A 20,126-nucleotide genomic window follows, 5' to 3' on the forward strand; every position below is an offset into this window, starting at 1 on the left:
TGGACTGACTTCCTGAACAGTTTTGTTCTCTTGATGCAGAAAGCCAGAGCTCTGCGGACATCCAGGATGTGGAGTTAGAATGAGGTTTAGGGTAGAAAACCGAGAGGAAAATGTTCTGGTTGATATAGAACTGCGACGCAACCTTCAGGAGGAAAGCAGGGTGGGGCCTGAGCTGAACTTTGTCCTTAAAGAACACGATGTAGGGCAGGTCTGAAGTCAGGGCCTTGAGCTCAGACACCCTACTGGCCGAGGTTAGTGCCACCAGGAACATAACCGTGTAGGAGAGGTAGAGTAGGGAAACAACCCAGGAAACTACATACCAGTTAGTTTAACTTCTGTGCCAGGGAAGATAATGGAGCAGGTAATCAAAGAAATCATCTGCAAACACTTGGAAGGTGGTAAGGTGATAGGGAATAGCCAGCATGGATTTGTAAAGAACAAATCGTGTCAAACTAATCTCATAGCGTTCTTTGATAGGATAACGAGTCTTGTGGATAAGGGAGAAGCGGTGGATGTGATATACCTAGACTTTAGTAAGGCATTTGATACAGTCTCTCATGATGTTCTTATAGATAAGCCAGGAAAGTACAATTTAGATGGGGCTACTATAAGGTGGGTGCATAACTGGCTGGATAACCGTACTCAGAGAGTAGTTGTTAATGGCTCCCAATCCTGCTGGAAAGGTATAACAAGTGGGGTTCCACAGGGTTCTGTTTTGGGATCGGTTCTGTTCAATATCTTCATCAACGATTTAGATGTTGGCATAGAAAGTACGCTTATTAAGTTTGCGGACGATACCAAACTGGGAGGGATTGCAACTGCTTTGGAGGACAGGGTCAAAATTCAAAATGATCTGGACAAGTTGGAGAAATGGTCTGAGGTAAACAGGATGAAGTTCAATAAAGATAAATGCAAAGTGCTCCACTTAGGAAGGAACAATCAGTTTCACACATACAGAATGGGAAGAGACTGTCTAGGAAGGAGTATGGCAGAAAGAGATCTAGGGGTCATAGTGGACCACAAGCTTAATATGAGTCAACAGTGTGATACTGTTGCAAAAAAAGCAAACATGATTCTGGGATGCATTAACAGGTGTGTTGTAAACAAGACACGAGAAGTCATTCTTCCGCTTTACTCTGCGCTGGTTAGGCCTCAACTGGAGTATTGTGTCCAGTTCTGGGCACCGCATTTCAAGAAAGATGTGGAGAAATTGGAGAGGGTCCAGAGAAGAGCAACAAGAATGATTAAAGGTCTTGAGAACATGACCTATGAAGGAAGGCTGAAGGAATTGGGTTTGTTTAGTTTGGAAAAGAGAAGACTGAGAGGGGACATGATAGCAGTTTTCAGGTATCTAAAAGGGTGTCATCAGGAGGAGGGAGAAAACTTGTTCACCTTAGCCTCCAATGATAGAACAAGAAGCAATGGGCTTAAACTGCAGCAAGGGAGATTTAGGTTGGACATTAGGAAAAAGTTCCTAACTGTCAGGGTAGTTAAACACTGGAATAGATTGCCTAGGGAAGTTGTGGAATCTCCATCTCTGGAGATATTTAAGAGTAGGTTAGATAAATGTCTATCAGGGACGGTCTAGACAGTATTTGGTCCTGCCATGAGGGCAGGGGACTGGACTCGATGACCTCTCGAGGTCCCTTCCAGTCCTAGAGTCTATGAGTCTATGAGCTCAGGGAGTGGGTAGGCTCTCTGTCTGAGCGGATAGGCACCAAGGGACATGGTGAGGGGGAGCGCCTTGACATCATAGCCAACTTCCCCTTTGAATGCACGAGAGGATGGGACGAGTCTGCTGGTGCTAAGTGTTCCTCCCTGGCAGGTGAGAATGGTGCTGTAAGATGGAGGAGGTTCTGAGCAGTCTGGTACGCTTCCACTGTTAACAGGGGCTGCAGCTGCAGCTGCTGTGTAGGCACTGGTGATTGAGGGGGGGCTGGACTTGACTGCCACACTTGGACGCGAGTTGACACGGCCCCAGAAGGGGATCTGGAGGAGTGGCCTACCTGGGGTTGCACGGCTTAGCTGGAGGAGAGCGATCATCCGGCTGCTTCTTTTTTTGAGGCACTGACGAGCAGGAATGGTGTCTACTATCAGGCAGACTCTGCGAGGAGCCATGTTGGTGCCAAGTATCTCGGGAGGAGTCCTTTCTCGGTACCGATCACAGCGCATCAGGGGTCGGGTCTCCCGAGCCTGGGTCAGAGTGGGGGCATAGATCTGTCTCCACAAGGATCACCTTGAGCTGCTGTTCCCTTTCCTTAAGAGTTCTAGGACAGAACTCGCGTCAGATCTCACAATGATCTTTCTGATGGGTCTCCCCCAGGCACCATAGACATGACGAGTGTCGGTCACTCTTTGGCATGCGCTTGGTGCAGGCTACAGTTTTTGAAACCCAGGGACCGCAGCATACCACGGTTCTGGGAACCGGAGTGGAGGGGGAAACCCCCAACAAACTCGACACTAAGACACTAACTATATACAACTAGATAAAGAACGAATTTGCTGAGCAAGAACTAAGGGAAGTTCCAGCCTCTGTCACTTGTGGTAAGAAGGAAATGAACGGTGGTGGGTCAACAGGGCTCTATATTAGGTGCCATGAAGGCGCGACTCCAGAGAGTGCCCAGGCTGACCCAACACTATTTCTGAAAATCCACCTTGACTTCAGTTATGATGGAAAATTCTCCTCTTTCTATTGACAAGCCTCCCCAGCAATTGATTCATACCACAAACTATCTCCCTCAGGGAAAATAAAGGGCTAGTGACACTTAAGATGTGAGAGCAGTGGCCTCCAGTAGTCTGGTGCTTTGAGATTCATAGATTCAAAGGCCAGAAGGGATCATTGTGATCTTCTAGTCTGACCTCTTGAATACCACAAGATATAGAATTTCCCCAAAATAATTTTTATAGTAGATTTAAAAAAAACATCCAATCTTGATTTAAAAATGGTCAGTGATGGAGAATTCACCATGACCCTTGGTAAGTTGTTCCACTGGTTAATTACCCTCACTTAAAAAATTACATCTTATTTCCAGTCTGAAGTTGTCTAGCTTCAACTTCCAGCAATTGGATCATGTTAGACCTTTCTCTGCTAGACTGAAGAGCCCGTTGGTAAATATTTGTTCCTCATATAGATATTTATAGACTGTAATCAAGATATCCCTTAACCTTCTCTTTGTTACACTAAATAAATTGAGCTCTTTGAGTCTATTATTATAAGGCATGTTTTCTAACCCTCTACAATTTATCAATATCCTTCTTGAATTGTGGCCACCATAACTACACACAGTATTCCAGCAGAGATAGCACCAGTGTCAAATATAGAGGCAAAATAACTCTCTACTCTTACTCAAGATTCCCCTGGTTATGCATTGTAAACGGGCGGGCTCACCCCTGCGGCGCCTCCTGCTGGTCGTCCTCGGGAATTAGCTCAAACTCCAGTTCGGAGGGCCCTCTGCAGGCCGGTGATCTGCCTTGTTCGCAGCTACTGGCCCCGTGTCCCTCCCTGGACCCCAGTGCCCCTTTTACGTGGGGTTCTGCCCCCCGGCAGTGACCCCTTTCTCTTTGGGGTTTCCCCCCCTGGGAACCCCCCACCCTCTATCCCCAATTTGCTTCAGTATTGGCTACTGCCAGTCATTGTCTAGCCCCACGCCCTGGGGCAGACTGCAGTATCAGCCACTCATCATCAGCAAAAGGGTTTGGACCTGCTGCCTTCGCCTACCCCTGGGTTGCACCCTGCAACCCCAGTACCTCCTGGCCTAATCCTAGGCCGCAGCCTGGGGCTTTCCAGGCAGGAGCTCCTCAGCTCCACTGCCTTTCCCCAGCCCTGCTCCACGCTAGGTACCTTGTCTGGTTTCTCAGCAGACAGGCCCTTCTCCCTCTACAGGTAGAGGGAGACTGTCTGTGCTCCTTGCTTCTCTGCATTATATAAGGGCCTGTTGCTCAGTTTGGGGTGTGGCCCCAGCTGCTGCCACTTCCCCCAATCAGCCCAGCCTAAAAGGCTGCTTTCTCCAGCCCCAGCCCCTTATCCAGGGCTGTTTTAACCCCTTCAGTGCTGGAGCAGAGAGCCACTCTGCTACATGCATCTTTTGGCCAACACATCACACTGGGAGCTCATGATCTGCTGATTATCCACCACAACACTCAAATCTTTTTCAGTCTCAGCTTCCCAGGATAGAGTTCCCCATCCTGTAAGTATGGCCTGCAGTCTTTGTTTCTAAATGTACACATTTAAATTTAGCCCTATTAAAACACAGTTTGCTTGTGCTCATTGCACCAAGTGATCTAAATTACTCTTATCAGTTATCTGCCCTCTTCATCATGTACCACTCCCCCAATATTTGTGTCATCTGCAAACTTTATCAGTAACGATTTCATGCTTTTTTTCAAGATCATAGATAAAAATGTTAAATAGTGCAGGGTCAAGAACTGATCCCTGTGGGACTCTACTAGTAACACAACTGTTCGATGATGATTCCCCATTTACAATTACATTTTGAGACCTATCAGTTAGCCAGCTTTTAATCCATTTAACGTGGGCCATGTTAATCTGATATCTTTCTAGTTTTTTAATCAAAATGTCAGGCTGTACTAAATCAAAACTCTGTTTTAATACCACTTAAGCCAACATGGCTTTCTGACATTATCTAAAACCACGTTTTTAAAAGAGTTCTGGAACTTTATGTTTGGTTCTGGGCACCAGATCACAACTGGATGAGTCCAGTAAACGCAGTTTTATTTTCTGTTTGTGTTCAATTCATTCAAATATGGTAGAAACATTTTATCTTGACAGACGCTGATATTTTTGTTTTTGGATCTCAAAGGGAGGCAAAAAATCAGGTTCAGAGTAGAAACTCAGTTGCCACCTTAACTAAGAAATGGCTCTCACCAATCCATAATAATCAAACTATCATTAGGGCTTTACCAAACTAATAAATCCCTGTGAAAACACTGCTTTATTCAATATGAAGTTAAAGTAAAAAACAATGGTAGACGAAATGTGTATAAACCCCAGCATTCAGCCTAAGGCAGCGGTTCTCAAACTGTGGGTCAGGACATCAAAGTGAGTTGCAAATCCATTTTAATGGGTTGTCTGGGCTAGCTTACACTTGCTTGGGCCTAGAGCCAGAGCCAAAGCCCATGCCCTACCGCCCAGCGCTAAAGCTGAAGCCCAAGCCCCACCACCCAGGCTTTGGTTTTGGCACCCACCCCTGGGGCAGCAGGGCTTGGGTGGGCACAGGCTTCAGTCTCTCTTCCTAGGATGCAGAAGTTCCATAAATTCATGGCTTCTATGCATAGCAAGTGAGACCTGGCTCCTCCTTGGTGACTGATGTAAAACATGCACATCCCATTGTTGGTGAGAATAGAGATTTAGGTTTCTCGTATGAGTGGGAGGGAGTGTTGGCACGTGTTGTGTACCGCTTGGAGTTCCAGGAGACTGATATGTAGTCAGGTTTCCGTTGCAGTCCACTTGCCTTGTACATTGTGGTGACCCAAGTGGGCACTCCAACCTATCAGGGAGGCATCTGTTGTAATAGTCACTGATGGCGGGGGGGTCTTGTTGAAAGGGAATCCTGGAGCACACATTCCTTGGCTGTGTCCACCACTGTAGGAAGAGGATAACCCTTGGTGGTAGTGTCACACGTCTGTTGAGAGAGTGTTTACTGGGTGCATAGACCATGCTCAACCAGTGCTGCAGACAGCACATATGGAATCTGGCATACTTTACTATGAAAGTCGTAACTGCCATATGTCCCAGAATCTGAAGGCACATCCTCACTGAAGTTTGTGGGCTGATGTTCACCGTGGAAATAAGATTGATCAATGTGGTGAATCTGTGATTTGCTAATATTGCCTTGGCTTGTATGGAGTCTAGGTTGGCTCTGAAAAACTCCAATTGCTGGGTTGGTTCCAGGGTGGATTTCTTTTTGTTTATCTGTAGACCTATTTGGTGAAACAGGTCTATTGTGGTCTTCAGCATGCCTGCCGTTTCTTGTTGGTTGGCACCCTTGAGAAGGCAATCGTCCAAACAGGGGAAGATTATGACTCCATTATCAAAGGGGTAGCCGTGTTAGTCTGGATCTGTAAAAGCAGCAAAAAGTCCTGTGGCACCTTATAGACTAACAGACGTTTTGGAGCATGAGCTTTCGTGGGTGAATACCCACTTCGTCAGATTAATGTCATGCTTCGTCAGATGCATGTCACAATGACTCCATTGTGTCTTAAATGTGCTGCTATTACCACGAGCGTTTTTGAGAATACGTGGGGAGCGGCGGACAGTCTGAAGGGAAGACCCTGTATTGGTAGTGGTTGGGTCCCACTATGAACCTCAGGAACCGTCTGCGGGCAGGTTGTATTGTAATATGGAAGTATGCATCTTGGAGGTGCTCCACAGCACCCAGCAGTAGGAGGTGGTCTACAGAAGGTGCTCATGAGAGGGGTCCCTGAAGACGGATGGGGAAGGAGGGAGGGTGGCTGTGAGAGGAATGGTGTAGCTAGATTGTATGATATCCAAAACTCATTGATCTGCGGTTATTGCAGCCCAGGCATGGTAAAATGGGCATAGGCAGTGACCAAAAATTGTGGGATGGAGTATCTGTTGGCTCTAGAGGTGTGGGGAGATCGTGCATACCCTCGACCAAGACTTCAAAATTGTGGCTTAGATGTAGATGGATAGGTGGATGAGGCCTGGTTCTGTGGACCTTGTTGTCTCTGAGCCCTTTGTTTGGGTCTGTTCTGAGTGAAGTGTTGTTGTTGACTGTTAAACGAGGTGTCTTGTGACCTCTGGTATGGTGTAAAGTGAGGGCGTTTGTCAGGCGGTGGGTGTATGCCTAGTGTACGCAGCATCGCTCAGGAGGCCTTCACGGTATGGAGGACGTTGTCTGTTTGAGATGAGAATAGTTTATCCCTATCAAAGGGGAGATCCTCCACTTTTAGTTGTAGTTCTTTTGGAATTCCTGAAGCCCGCAACCATGATGTTCTCATAACCACAGCTGTTGCGGTTATTCAGGCAGCTGGTGTCTGCTACACCCATTGAAGCTTGAAGCACTGTGTGGGCTATTAACTGACACTCGTTGATAATTGCATTGAGCGTAGGACATTTATGCTCAGGGATGTCCTCCACAAGCTCTTGTATTTTACTATAGTTAGAGTAGTCGTAATTTGCTAGTAGAGCAAAAGGGTGACCAAAGAGTTAATTTTCCGCCCAAAGAGGTGCAGTCTCTTATGTTCTATATCTTGCAGTGAGGAGTGGAAATGAGGCTGTTTACTGCGCTGATCAGCAGCCTTTACTAAAAGAGAACAGGCTTGAGGGTGTGAAAACAAAAATTCCATGCCTTTGGCTGGAACGAAGTATTTTCTGTCATCTCTTTTGTTGGTGGATGGTGCTGATGCCGGTGTTTGCCATATTACCTTTGCAGGCTCCATTATAGCTTCATCCATGGGGAGGGCAATCTTGGTCAATAATGCCAGTTGTAAGATTTTTAACAACTTATGTTGTTTCTCCTGCACCTCATGTAAGGCAATTTCTTGGCTGTTTACTACTCTTTTGAAGAGTTCGTGGAACTGTTTCAGGTCATCTGGTGTCATAGGGGCAGATGGTGTCACCGCTTCATCTGATGCGGAAGATGAGTATGGGGCAGGTGGTGAATCATCCAGGTCTGCCTGAGATAGTATTTCTTCCTCTTCTCTCTCTGTCTCAGGGGGGTCAGAGGTTTCTCTGTGTGGTAACGATGAGTGTACTCTGGAACCTCTTGTTGCTGGGGAAGGGGGACCAGAAGAGGGGTTCTGGAATGTGGGCCAAAGACCCCATTGTGGCCATTGCATGGGGTAAGGCGGTAAAGGGTAAGGCCAGTGCTGTGCAGACCAGGGCTGTGAATGCTCAGAGGGATGAGGCTTAGGCTTCACAGCATTCCATGTAGGTCTCATCTGTGATGGGGATGAACGTTAAGAGGAGAAGCGGTGGTCATGCACGTCTCCTTCCTCGCCACTATGCATGGAGAGTGGTGCAAGAGATGAAGGGTGGTACCGTGCTATGGAGCTCGTGGAGTATTCAGTGCCAAGCAGTGGTGACTGCGGTACCGAAGGAACTGTTATGTCTGCAGGACATAACTGTTGGTCCTGCTTTATGGTCGACCACTGGAGCGCCGACCAGTGCTGGATTTGGCTTGTTAGGAAGCAGCAAGTCTTGGGTTGGTACCAGTGGCAGCAGCATTGATCGCAATGCCACTGCCTGTGCCGCACTCTGCACCGGGATAGTTGGTGCTGTGGAGAAGACTTGACGTCTCAACACCAGTGCAGCGCATTGGGGCTCAGCAGGGGTCTGCTGAGGAATGGTGCCGGAGGAGCCCAGTGCCTCCTAAGTGCTCACTCTGGTCGAGTGGAGCACTGAGGGTACAGACCTCACTGGGGAAGCTCTCTTTTCTCAGAGATCCTTGCTGGAGAGGTCGAGTCTTGCTTCCTGGCAGTTATGGAAGTCGGAGCCTTATCAGAGCTCAGGGATTTCGGTTTATGAAACTCCCCGGAGGATGTCTCTTGCGGAAGTTGGAGGGATTTCTCCAGCAGAAGCATTTTCAAGCAGCGATTCCTGTCACGTCTTGCTCTTGTTGTTAAGTCGGTGCAATGTATGCATTTGTGGGAGATATGAGTTTCTCCCAGACAGCGAATGCAGGATGTGTGGCCGTCAGAGACCGGCATCGGTTCAAGTCACACTTTTTAAATCCTGTTGAGCCCAGCATGACTGCAGTTAAGCATCTCCTGCCTCTTGAGAGATAAGGGTGGGAGTTAATTGTAATGATAAATTGTAGAAACTGTTCCCAAATGGAAAGTTAAGGAGAGAAAAAGTTGTCTTCTTTCTTCCCTTTTACTTTTTTTTTTTTGGGGGGGGGCGGAGGGGGGGTTAAGAAAACTCTCTAAGAGGAACTAACAAAACTATGTAATTATATATAGACTAAAAAGAAGTTCCTACGTAACTTGTAACTTTTTTTTCCTTCAAAAAGTATCGAAGAGCACTGCCGTGGACCTCCGTCTGCAGCCAAGGACGGTTGAGAAGAAACTGAGGGGACAGTTGGGGAGCACATGCTACAGGTGGTACCAACGGCTGCACAAGATGACTCCTGTGCATGCCCTTCCCCTGACCAAGTGCTGCTACAAGAAATCTCCAATCTCCGGCACAGGGATGCACCGAAACCTAGAGTGGAGCACCCACAGGGACACCACTCAAAGAAGAAACCTTCCTTCTCCCACCCCCTGAACACTCTTCAAGCCACCCCTCCCATGCCCCACTGAAGTTTACCAGTGTTTTAAAGGAGAGTGAAAGGGGCTTTTCTATTGCTTTGACTGATGGCAAGCTGAGTTAATCTCTTACATAATTAAATGCTGCTGAGTAGTCGTCATTATAGGATTCTAAGGCCTGGTCTACACTACAACTTTAGGTCGAATTTAGCAGCGTTACCTTGATATAAGCCTGGACCCGTCCACACAACGAAACCCTTTTTTTCAACTTAAAGGGCTCTTTAAATCTATTTCTTTACTCCACCTCCGATGAGGGGATTAGCGCTGAAATCGGCCTTGCCGGGTTGAATTTGGGATAGTGTGGACACAATTCAACAGTATTGGCCTCCAGGAGCTATCCCAGAGTGCTCCATTGTGACCGTTCTGGACAGCGCTCTCAACTCAGATGCACTGGCCAGGTAGACAAGAAAAAGGTCCACGAACTTTTGAATTTCATTTCCTGTTTGACCAGTGTGTTTGCAGAGCTCATCAGCATGATGTGCATACTGCCGGGGCACATTGCCCGTCCCATATTTTGTGAGAAGTCTATGACCATGTCCCTCTAGTCACCGTGCTGCCGTCGCCTCCTCGCCTGGTTTTGCGAGAAACAATTGTCTGCCATTGCTCTGATGGTGGGAGAGGCGACTGACGACGTGGCTTACAGGGAATTAAAATCAACAAAAGGGGTGGCTTTGCATCAAGGAGGAACACAAACAACTGTCACACAGAACGGCCCCCCTCAAGGAATGAACTCAAAACCCTGGGTTTAGCAGGCCATTGATTTCACAAAACAAATCGGGTCAATTTCCTGTTTTGATCCATCTATCTTTTATATCTTAGGCTGGCAGCAGACGGTGCAGTTCAAGTGCTAGCCATCGTCATCTCCTGGGTGCTCGGCAGAAGATGCTGCATTACGATTGCTAGCCATCATCATCTCATGGCTGCTCGTCAGAAGATGGTGCAGTTCGAGTGCTAGCCATCATCATCATCTCCTCGGTGCTCGGTAGAAAATGGAAATGACCTGGCCGAATCACTCCCATGTTTGCCCAGGCGCCCCTGACCAATCTCACTGAGGTCGACTAAAAGAGCACCCAGGAACATGACAACGATGGCTACCAACTGTAATGCACCGTTAGCTGCCAAAAGGCAAAGAGCTGCTGCTGTGTAGCAATGCAGTCTCACGTCTGCCAGCACCCAGGAGACATATGGTGATGGTGAGCTGAGCAGGCTACATGCTTGCCGTGGTATGGCGTCTGCACAGGCAACCCAGGAAAAAAGGTGCAAAACGATTGTCCACTGTTGCTTTCATGGAGGGAGAGGGGGGCCTGATGACGACATGTACCCAGAACCACTCACGAGACTGTTTTTGCCCCATCAGGCATTGGGATCTCAACCCAGAATCCCAATGGGCAGCGGAGACTGCGGGAACTGTGGGATAGCTACTTGCAGCTACCCATAGTGCAATGCTCTGGAAGTTGATGCTAGCCTTGGTACTATGGACGCAGTCTGTCAACTTAACGCACTTAGAGCATTTTGTGTGGGGACACACAATTGACTGTATAAAAACGATTTCTAAAAAATGACTTCTATAAATTCAACCCAAGTTCATAGTGTAGACATACCCTAAGTTTCTTTAGGGGACATAGAGCATTTGTATTGGCAATTTTATTGTTTAGATGTAAATACAGTTTTAATATATTTTCTAAATAAAAATATTAAAATTGTACATGGTTAAAATACTGAAGTGCCACAACTTAAACGTTTGTTATGCATTTAAATGATAAACATCACAAACTTGAGTGAAGAGCCTGGGGACATGAAGAGCAGTCAGGGGTGAGAAGAAGAGGGGCTCTCAGGGCTCTGATAAGCCAGAGCCAGCCCTGGTAGGAGGAGAGAAGAGCTAAAGGGCACTTCCTCAAAGACCACTGGCTGCAGAAAGCAGGGAAATGTGAATGGCTTTCCTACTTGCTGCTCCTGCAGTGCTAAACAGCTCTTCACACCCTCCACCTGACTCACTGAGCTTTGCCTCTTTTTCCAGCTCAGCCCTGTCCCATCCCTCAGCCAGCTGCTCTGTTGGGGTTTGTTTCTTTTTCACTAACAGATCCATTCCATAACGATGAAGTTTCTCCACACACACCCCACAAAAGATTAGCCTTTGCTTGAGTGCCCGCAGACAGTATAGATAGGTGACACTGAGCTTTCTTTTTTAAACTAATCGTTTTTTGAGAAATTAGTGGTCAAAAATTCATGAGATATTGATTTAAAATGTAACCTCAAGAACCTGAGTTATGGCAATTAATCTAAGTACATTTTTAATCTTCTAATTTTTGAAATAACAGAAAAGTAATATAGCTCTGTTAACCACTCAGATTTTCAAATTAATATCTTGACTTCAATCAAAAATTAGAGAGCTATAACATATGGCTTACAATAGAAGCCGAGAAAGCCTTAATTATGGGTTCTCTACTGCTCTTCCACAATATATACTACATAGAAACTGCATACTTTTCATTTGATAAAATTTGTAAATAAGTTTGGGCCAAATATTAATCAATTCTCAAGGCTACGGAAGATTTTCTGTTCCCATTTAAAGGACTAATACAGTATGACAGCTGAAGCTGCACTGTTCTCTTTGTATTCCTCAGAGATTACTTCTTAAAAGTTTGCCTTCTAGCAGGAAATCTCTCCCCCTTCCGCCCCCCCAAAAAAGCTGATGGAAGATGACTAATGCTGTTAGCTATCCCTTGATCAGAATTGATTTGGCAGAAGATGAAGTAATCTCCTAGAAAATAATTTGAGCAAAACACCATCACAATGTACTCAGTCACTGATTTACTTTGCTTTCAGAAGTGGAAATGCACTAATGGTTTGTGTATGTGGTAGGATGTTTTATTTTCAAAATAAAGCAAATGCACAAAATATCTAGATGTATTTAGGGAAAAGTCCGTATCTCCACCCTCTCTGTAACATTCAAAGGCAAACTCTGCTCTCTGAGATGCATAATTCAGAGGAGACATTTTGGCAAGGCATCCATTATTTATTTTTACTTGCAATTTGTGGTATCAAGCCCAGGAGACAGTAGGAGTTTGCATGGTCACAGTTTATTTCTGGCTGCATTAGGTTGAAAAAGACTTCCACCAGATGTCGATTTTCTTATTGGCTTGATGCAAACTGACAGCACTGATGTATTATAGCCAATCATCAGTAATTTCCTACTATTCTGAGTTTGGTGCCACTACCATCATCTAGATTTTCTTACAGTTTCCCACTACAGAAAAATGGTCAGGCTCAGTTTGGAGTAGGGTGCAGGAGGTGGACAGAAGATCTTGTCTCCTGGGAAGGAGGATCAAAGACTCTCCCGTATCTAACAGGTCAATAGCAGGTCTGCTAGTGAGCCTATACAAAACACTGTTAACAATCTAAAAGAAACTGCCCCCAGGCCTGTTCCAGGCCCCCAAATAGCAGATGAAACAGGAAATGTATCTACCAGGATGTCACTCTGTGGGACCGCAGCCTCCTTTCTTATAGTGTTCATCTCTGTAAATGATGCTAAGCTACAAAAATGAGATGAAATTCACTAATAATCTAGAGACAACAAAGATAGTTCAGCCTGTTAGCACTCAGGGACAAACCCTCCCATGAATCTTACCTGTGCCAGAGATGCACCATTTCCCTTTTTCAACTCTGAGAAATTCTCACTCGGTTTTCCCCCTTTGTTACTCGAGTTGCATTTATAGCAAGTCCATCTCATCTGTCCCTTGGTTTCTATGCCACACTCTTTACTCAGCAGACAGAGTGAGTGGTACAAATGGCCACAACTGTAAAAAGAAGAAAAGAAACTTCACTATAAACTTCTAAAATGTGATAATATTAAATAATATTAAAACTAAGAAGTCTGATTAAGGCTAAGTACAATAATGTCATGGTACTGAAAAGGGAGGTTTTCCTGTTGATTTTCAGTTAAGAAAAACAGGGCTGCTCACCTACAACAATAATTCCCAGTATATAAAATGCCTCCACATTTTCACACCCTTAGATCAAGAGTTGTACAAACCCAGAGTCACTAAAAGCAAAGAGAGCCACAAAAGAATCACATCTTTTGACAGAGATTGCATCCATAATGCTTTGCACATACAGACCACGCCCCTTCATTTCATGACGGCCTGTTCAGAAGCAAGAATTTCAAAGATGGGAGATAATGAGTGTGAAACTGTGATGGCAATATATTCTGAGAACAATAGTTACAGGTAAATAGCCTTCAGATGCTGAACAACTGCCTCCTGGTGTCTGCTGAAGTTCAGCTACCCTCATACCCTGATCCTGAGCCATTGTTGACCTCAGGGAGGAATCAAGCTGGGGCTGATAACATCACTCAAATAGCTCACAGTTCCTTTCTGTAAGAGAGCTCTTGGGGCAGAAATGTGCAATAGCCCAATACTATCCTCTAAAGTCATTACCCATCTTGTTCAATCTGCTGCTGGGAACAGGGGTAAGGGTATTCTAGTTTGCAGTGTTCTCAGCAGGAAGACATCTAGGTCTATATTTGCATCTCTTCCAACTCTGCTGGTGCAGTAGAACAACTCATCCAGTGAAGACTGGGATGTAGAGGAGGGCTAGCTAGCTGAGACTCAATCCAGGGAAGAATTGAACAGATTTACTTATCTGGTAATTTCCTTTCTTTGACAATTACTCTATAATAGTCCTTTCAGTGGGTTTTCCTTCCCTTGTGCACTCGGGACACATTCCACAGGAACAGACATCCCAGACTGAATCAAGTGTCCACTAACAAATATCCTGTCTGACAGCAGAAAGAACCAGCTGCTTCAGAGGAAGGTGGAAGAACCCCTTGGTGGACAGAACTGCTCACAGAGGCAGTGTGGCTTGGTGGCCAGGCACTGGACTGGAACTCATGAGACCTAGGTTCAATTCCCAGCTCTGTCACTTGCCTGCTGGGGACCTTGGGTGAGTCACTTCATCTATGCCTCAATTTATTCATCAGTACAGTAGGGATAATGATACTGACCTCCTTTGTGAAGCACTTTGAGATCTACCGATGTAAAGCACAATATAAGAGCTAGGTATTATTCTATGGCCCCACTGACAATAATGAACTGTTATTGTGGGGTTCACACAGACAGTTATCCCTGGTCTACACTTAAAATTTAGATCACCCAGATCACTGCAATTAAGCTGACCTAACCACCACTTCTAGACATGACTAGGTAAAACAGAAATATTCTTTGTCGATCTACTGCTTGTGGAGCTGGATTACCTACGTCAAAGGAAAAATCCCTTCTGTCAATGTAAGAAGTGTCTGCACTATGGCGCTACTGCAGCTCTCATGCTGCAGTTCCTGTAATGCAGAGCTGCCCTTAGACCACAGCAGGCTAGTATGGGCAGATTGCACCCCAGCTTGCTGTGAACTAAATGTTTGTGTAGTCAAGCCCTTAGTCTCCAGTTACAGTACAGTGGCTTGTCCCTATGGTCCCTTCTGGCACAAGTGCTTCCCAATTCTGCTAAGCCTCTCTCCATAGCCCCCTGTGGAGATCCTTTACTGGCACCTCCATCTCTCTCTCAGTCTGCTGGCCCACACAGGAAACTTCTTAAATGACCCTGTAAGTGGGGTGGTTACCTTGTTCCTGCGCTGAAAGGCTTAAAACAGCCCTGGGAGAGGGCAGTGGCAGGGAAAGCAGCTACTAGGCTGATTGAGGAAGCAGCCGCAGCTGGGCCACACCCCAATCAGGCCTCAGATAGCCCTATAAAGGCCAGGGAAGGCAGGAGCAGAGGCAGTCTCTCTCCAGCTGTAAAGGGAGATGGACCTGGCTGCAGGAACCTGAGTGGAGCAGGGCTGGGGAAAGACAGAGGAGCTGGGGAGGCTCCAGCCTAGAAAGCCCCAGGCTGTGGCCTAGCAGAAGGCCAACAGGTACTGGGGGTTGCAGAGGGCAGCCCAGGGATAGGCAAAGGCAGCAGGTCCAAATCCAACCTTGCTAGTGATGAGTAGGCTGATATTGCAGTCTGCCCCAGAGCACAGGGGCTAGATGATGACTGGCAGTAGCCATATACTGAGGAAAGGTGGGGGTAGGGGATGGGGGTTCCCCTGGGAGGGGAGACGCTGAGACTGAGGGGTATATGGCCAGGGGGCTGCACCCCAGATAACAGGGCACCAGGTTCTGGGAGGGACACAGGGGCCAGCAGCAGCAGGACACCGGCCTGCAGTGGGTGCTCCGGAGGCTGGATGAATTAATTCCCTGAGACAAGCAGCAGGGGGCGCCGCAGTGCTGCATCCTGCATGGTTATAGACCCTTCAGACAGGTTTCACCTATTTTGGGATTTTATATGCATCAAGAGGAATTGGTGACAGGTGCAAGGTAAAATCTAAATAAAATAAAGATGTGAACTCCAGTTACGGGAAATGATTAGTTTTTTTCCCCTTTATCAATTCCTTTCATATATAGGTCTAGGCTTATTAATCAAGGATGTGCAGGAAAAAAATTGTCAAAATGCATGGTGCTAGCCAAGTAATAATGCTGGCAAAATATGTTTCCTAAGCACCCTATGATCTCCTTACATACTTAAGGCAGAGAGATAAGTGATGGCAACAGCTCCACTACAGCAAGAAGAAAAGACTTAGCCTGAGCACCTTTGTAGCAAGCCTCAACACTCACACAGTAATACTCAGTGTATCTGTACAGTTACCTGAATCTTTTGAACTTCTAAAACAAAGGTTTGGTTTGAAAGTTGGATATAGGCTTATGGCAGTTCCTATTTCACCATCCTTATGTTTAAAATATGAACACGCACATCTTTCTAGCTTTACCTGAACACAATGATTTCATCAGCCATCTCCTGCCTTCTCTTGTATTGCTGCAGACAGATACAGCAGTAATCCTGCTTTGGGTTAAGCCCTCTAGTGATGGAGGCTCTCAAGTTACACAAGGACCAGTGGAGATCGTGGTTCAGGAGGTTAGTAGTTGTCTCTAGAAGGGTCTGTGCAGGAAGACAATTATGTCATTTTGTCACCACTTTGCAGAATTTCTATACGTAGTAATTTATCGCAGCAAGAAGCTTATGAAATTACTAGAAGTAAAAGTGTAGCCTCTCCTTATACACTCTGTACCTGCTACCCAGAAAATACAGTACCCCTTTATCTCCCCACATATGTTAACAGAGACAACAACTTTTTGCTTTCATCTATTCAAGTCATTCATTTACAATCTTTGTCTTCAATGGTTTTGTTCAAGTCCCGATGGAACTGACACATTCTGTGAGTTTGCACACTCCAGGCTTCCTTTCTTGTTCTCCATATTTACACAGTACATTTTTTCACAGGGAATTCCTAACATCCATTTTATGATAATTATAGGGAGTATAAGGGTGAGGTGGGAGGAGTAAACTCAAATATGCTATACACTTTAAGAGTAAAAAATGCTGAGAATTCCAGTCTGCCATAATACTGACAATTCAGTCTTGCCGATTTGTACACTTTTAAAATGGAATTAAAAATCAGAGGCATTTCACTGTTAGGAATTTGTTTCCTAGGTTGTTACACACTTTGCTCTCCTGTTTATGTTCTCAGAATATATATAGACATCCACTAAAAAAGAAATGAAACTGTTAAAGACCTAAACACCTACAAACATTCTGGGTAGTTTTTTGGATCTCACAGCATTGTAAGGAGGAAATTAATAGTATTTTTCTCTAATACAAGTTCAAAGCACCCATCACTGGCATAGGAGCTTTATCACGTCAGGATTAAACAAAGACTGTGAATGGCTAGCCAATTACAAAAGCAGTTTCTCCTCCCTTGGTATTCACACCTCAACTGCTAGAAGAGGACTTCATCGTCCCTGATTGAACTAACCCAGAGGCTGTGAGCTTTGTTTGAGACGGTAAATTTTCCAGGCACATAGCAAAGGATATAAAAAAAGGCTCCCGAGATACCTCCATATTGCCTCTTTCTTGCCCTGATTCTCTGGACAGTGGATTTACAACTAAAAAGAGCATTTTGAACTATGGACTGAGGATCTTCCAATCTTTCGGAAGTTACCAGAGAGACTTTACAAGACAGTAGGCTATTCCATCACTGCTACAAACGGGATATAAGGGCCTTGCAATTATTTGTATGTATATGATCTATTAACCATTAACAACCTCTTATTCTTTTCTTTTATTAAACATTTAGTTTTTAGTTACTAAAGGATTGGCATCAGCATGATTATTAGGTAAGATCGGAGTTATATATTTACGTGGCTAAGTGGCCGATCTCTTGGGATTAGAAAGACCCTATAATTGATTTAATTGGTTTTCAGTAACCACTCATCATAGAGTCCAGTGTCTAGGTGGTGAGACAAGGGCTGGAATGCCTACTGAGACTGAATTTTTGGCTTCTTGTTAACCAGTGTGATGAGACAGAAGTTCTCTTCAGTTACTGTCTTGGTATAACCTAATGATAGAATAACCACCAGTTTGGGTGAGTCTGCCCTATTTCTCAGCAGTGTGTTCTGAATTTGGCATCCTCAGTTGTGACACTGAGGCATGGTGACATACACTGAACACTCTAAAAATGGAACAAGACCTATGCAACCCTTCGAGTGCTGTGACCATTCCCCCTTGAGAGCAGGCATGCTTGCACATGCTGTTATGCTTCTCAAGGACTGGATAGCTAAATACTGGCTAGATAAATGCACAAGGAAGACCTGCACATTAAAACAGTCTGCCAAATCTGATTAGCAGATTCAAAATGCAATGGGTGAGCAAACAGAATGAACTGTCCTTAAAGGGAAAGGCCCAGCCTAGCCTGAGAGTATGCTGCAGGAATGAAACATTTCCAAGGCCAGCATGTAGATGACAGGTTGCATGCTGCTTGCCTCAGTGAGGCAGTTCCTCCAAATAAGGGGAGGGACAGCTCAGCGGTTTGAGCATTGGTCTGCTAAACACAGGGAGGGTTGTGGATCTGAGGAAGTGGGTATTCACCCACGAAAGCTCATGCTCCAAAACGTCTGTTAGTCTATAAGGTGCCACAGGATACTTTGCTGCTTTTAGGGAGGGTTGTGAGTTCAATCCCTGAGGGGGGCATTTAGGGATCTGCGGCACCAAACAAAAACCTGTTAGGGACAGTACTTGATCCTGCTAGTGAAGACAGAGAACTGGACTTGATGACCTTTCAAGGTCCCTTCCAGCTCTATGAGATACGTATATCTCCATATATTATATTATTAACATGAGCCAATTTCAAAACATATATTAAAAGAAATCATACAAAAGCTACATAGAAACGAACACAAATTCAACACTCATTTTAAATAAATTTTAGAACACAATCTGAACTACGGTTGCCTCCACAATAATATGCTGAAGTGTGGTTAAGGTATGTGATAAATGAAGGGGGTGGGAGGTAGCTCCCTTTTATGGATACCCAATCAGTCAGTTAGCTGTAAAATTCCTCTTAGTAGCTGTTCTCTACTTGCTTTACCTGTAGAGGATTAACAAGCCCACAGGTAAAAGAAAAGGAGTGGTCACCTGACCGAAAGAGCCAATGGGGAGGCTAGAATTTTTTAAATGGGAAAAAAACTTCCCTTTGTCTCTTTGTTGTGTTCTCCATGAAAGAGGGGACCAAGGAGCAGTTATGCTATAAGAAGCTTTAAGCTAGGTATGACCAAAAATTATCAGACCATACCTAGAATTACTTATTTGGAACTCCCAAACGTGTAAGTAGGTTAGGAATGTTTAGAAAGACGCAATTAGATTTACTTCTGTTTATTTCTTGGCTTGTGGACTCCTCTGTGCTAACCCCAGATGCTTTTGTTTTGCTTACAACCTTTAAGCTGAACCTAAAGAGAGCTATTTTGATGCTTAATTTTTGTAATTGTTTCTTTTAAGATCTAGCAAAAAGTCTAAGTTCCAAATATATTTCCTTTCTGTTTTTAATAAATGTTACCTTTTTTAAAAACAGGATTGGATTTTTGTGTCCCTAAGAGGTTTGTGCATGCTTAATTAGCTGGTGGCAATAGCTGATTTCCTGTTTTTTTCCCCACTCAGCTCTTCCCCTGGTGGGGGGTGTGTGTGCGCGCAAGGGCTTGAAGGTACCCCACAGGAAAGAATTCCCTAGTGTTCCTTCCTGGGTTCTCAAAGGGTTTGTTTTTTTTTGGGGGGGGGAGGCACTTGTTTGGTGGCCACATCTACCGATCCAAGGTCAGAGAAAAGCTGTGACCTTGGGAGTTTAATACCAGCTTGGAGTGGCCAGTATTAAATGTTTAGAATCCTTGCAGGCCCCAACCTTCTGCACTTGAAGTGCCAGAGTGGGGAATCAGCCTTGATACATTTAACTGTGTAGTTGGCAATCTATTTCCCTGTATTGCTTTGTTTTTCAATGCCTCATAGAACTATATGAATGCACACATTTTTGATGGTGACAAAAGCCAGGTTTCCATTTGATGGTGACAAAAGCCAGGTTTTTTTTTTTAAACTGATGTTAATGTGTTAATTCCTGACAATTAGTGAACAGAAAAGAAAGAATAACTCCTCTTCTAAGCAATACTAGCTAGGCCCTTTATTTAGCTATGGGTAGAATGAAGAGACACACACAACTTACTTGCTCATAGTTAAATGTGTCCAGCATCCCCAGTACAAGTCCCTGAATTTCTCCAAGTTTTCCTCTACCATAAACTGGATCCTGTGTTAAAAAATTAAAAGCTGTGATTAACAAAAATACAGATCATAACATTTTTACATTTTATTGCTCTCTGTTTATTCCCATTTTCTATGAAAGACAAAAGGAGTCAAAGTTAGAAATATTTACCATACAAAATACCAGATTTCCCATATACATATGGTAAAAAAGCAAAGCCTGACATCTTACT

At 44.9% G+C, this 20,126-nt stretch overlaps 2 protein-coding genes across 5 annotated transcripts in view; one reads left to right on the top strand and one right to left on the bottom strand.

Annotated features, from left to right (window-relative positions):
- PPP2R3A (protein phosphatase 2 regulatory subunit B''alpha) overlaps positions 1–20,126 on the top strand; it is a 767,863-nt gene that overhangs the window by 94,874 nt on the left and 652,863 nt on the right. The window lies entirely within an intron of this gene.
- VPS8 (VPS8 subunit of CORVET complex) overlaps positions 1–20,126 on the bottom strand; it is a 231,457-nt gene that overhangs the window by 12,025 nt on the left and 199,306 nt on the right. For 3 of the 4 annotated variants that reach the window (XM_050965339.1, XM_050965340.1, XM_050965338.1), the window contains 3 exons: positions 19,859–19,939; positions 16,085–16,254; positions 12,917–13,085 (listed from right to left, as the gene is read on the bottom strand). In XM_050965339.1, coding sequence (XP_050821296.1) covers positions 12,917–13,085; positions 16,085–16,254; positions 19,859–19,939 — 420 coding nt within the window. Of the gene's footprint in view, positions 1–12,916; positions 13,086–16,084; positions 16,255–19,858; positions 19,940–20,126 lie in introns of those variants that run through there. The other variant, XR_007775959.1, reaches the window with a different exon arrangement.

Source organism: Gopherus flavomarginatus, chromosome 8 (genome assembly GCF_025201925.1).
Source record: "Gopherus flavomarginatus isolate rGopFla2 chromosome 8, rGopFla2.mat.asm, whole genome shotgun sequence".
NCBI classification, from domain to species: domain Eukaryota; kingdom Metazoa; phylum Chordata; order Testudines; family Testudinidae; genus Gopherus; species Gopherus flavomarginatus.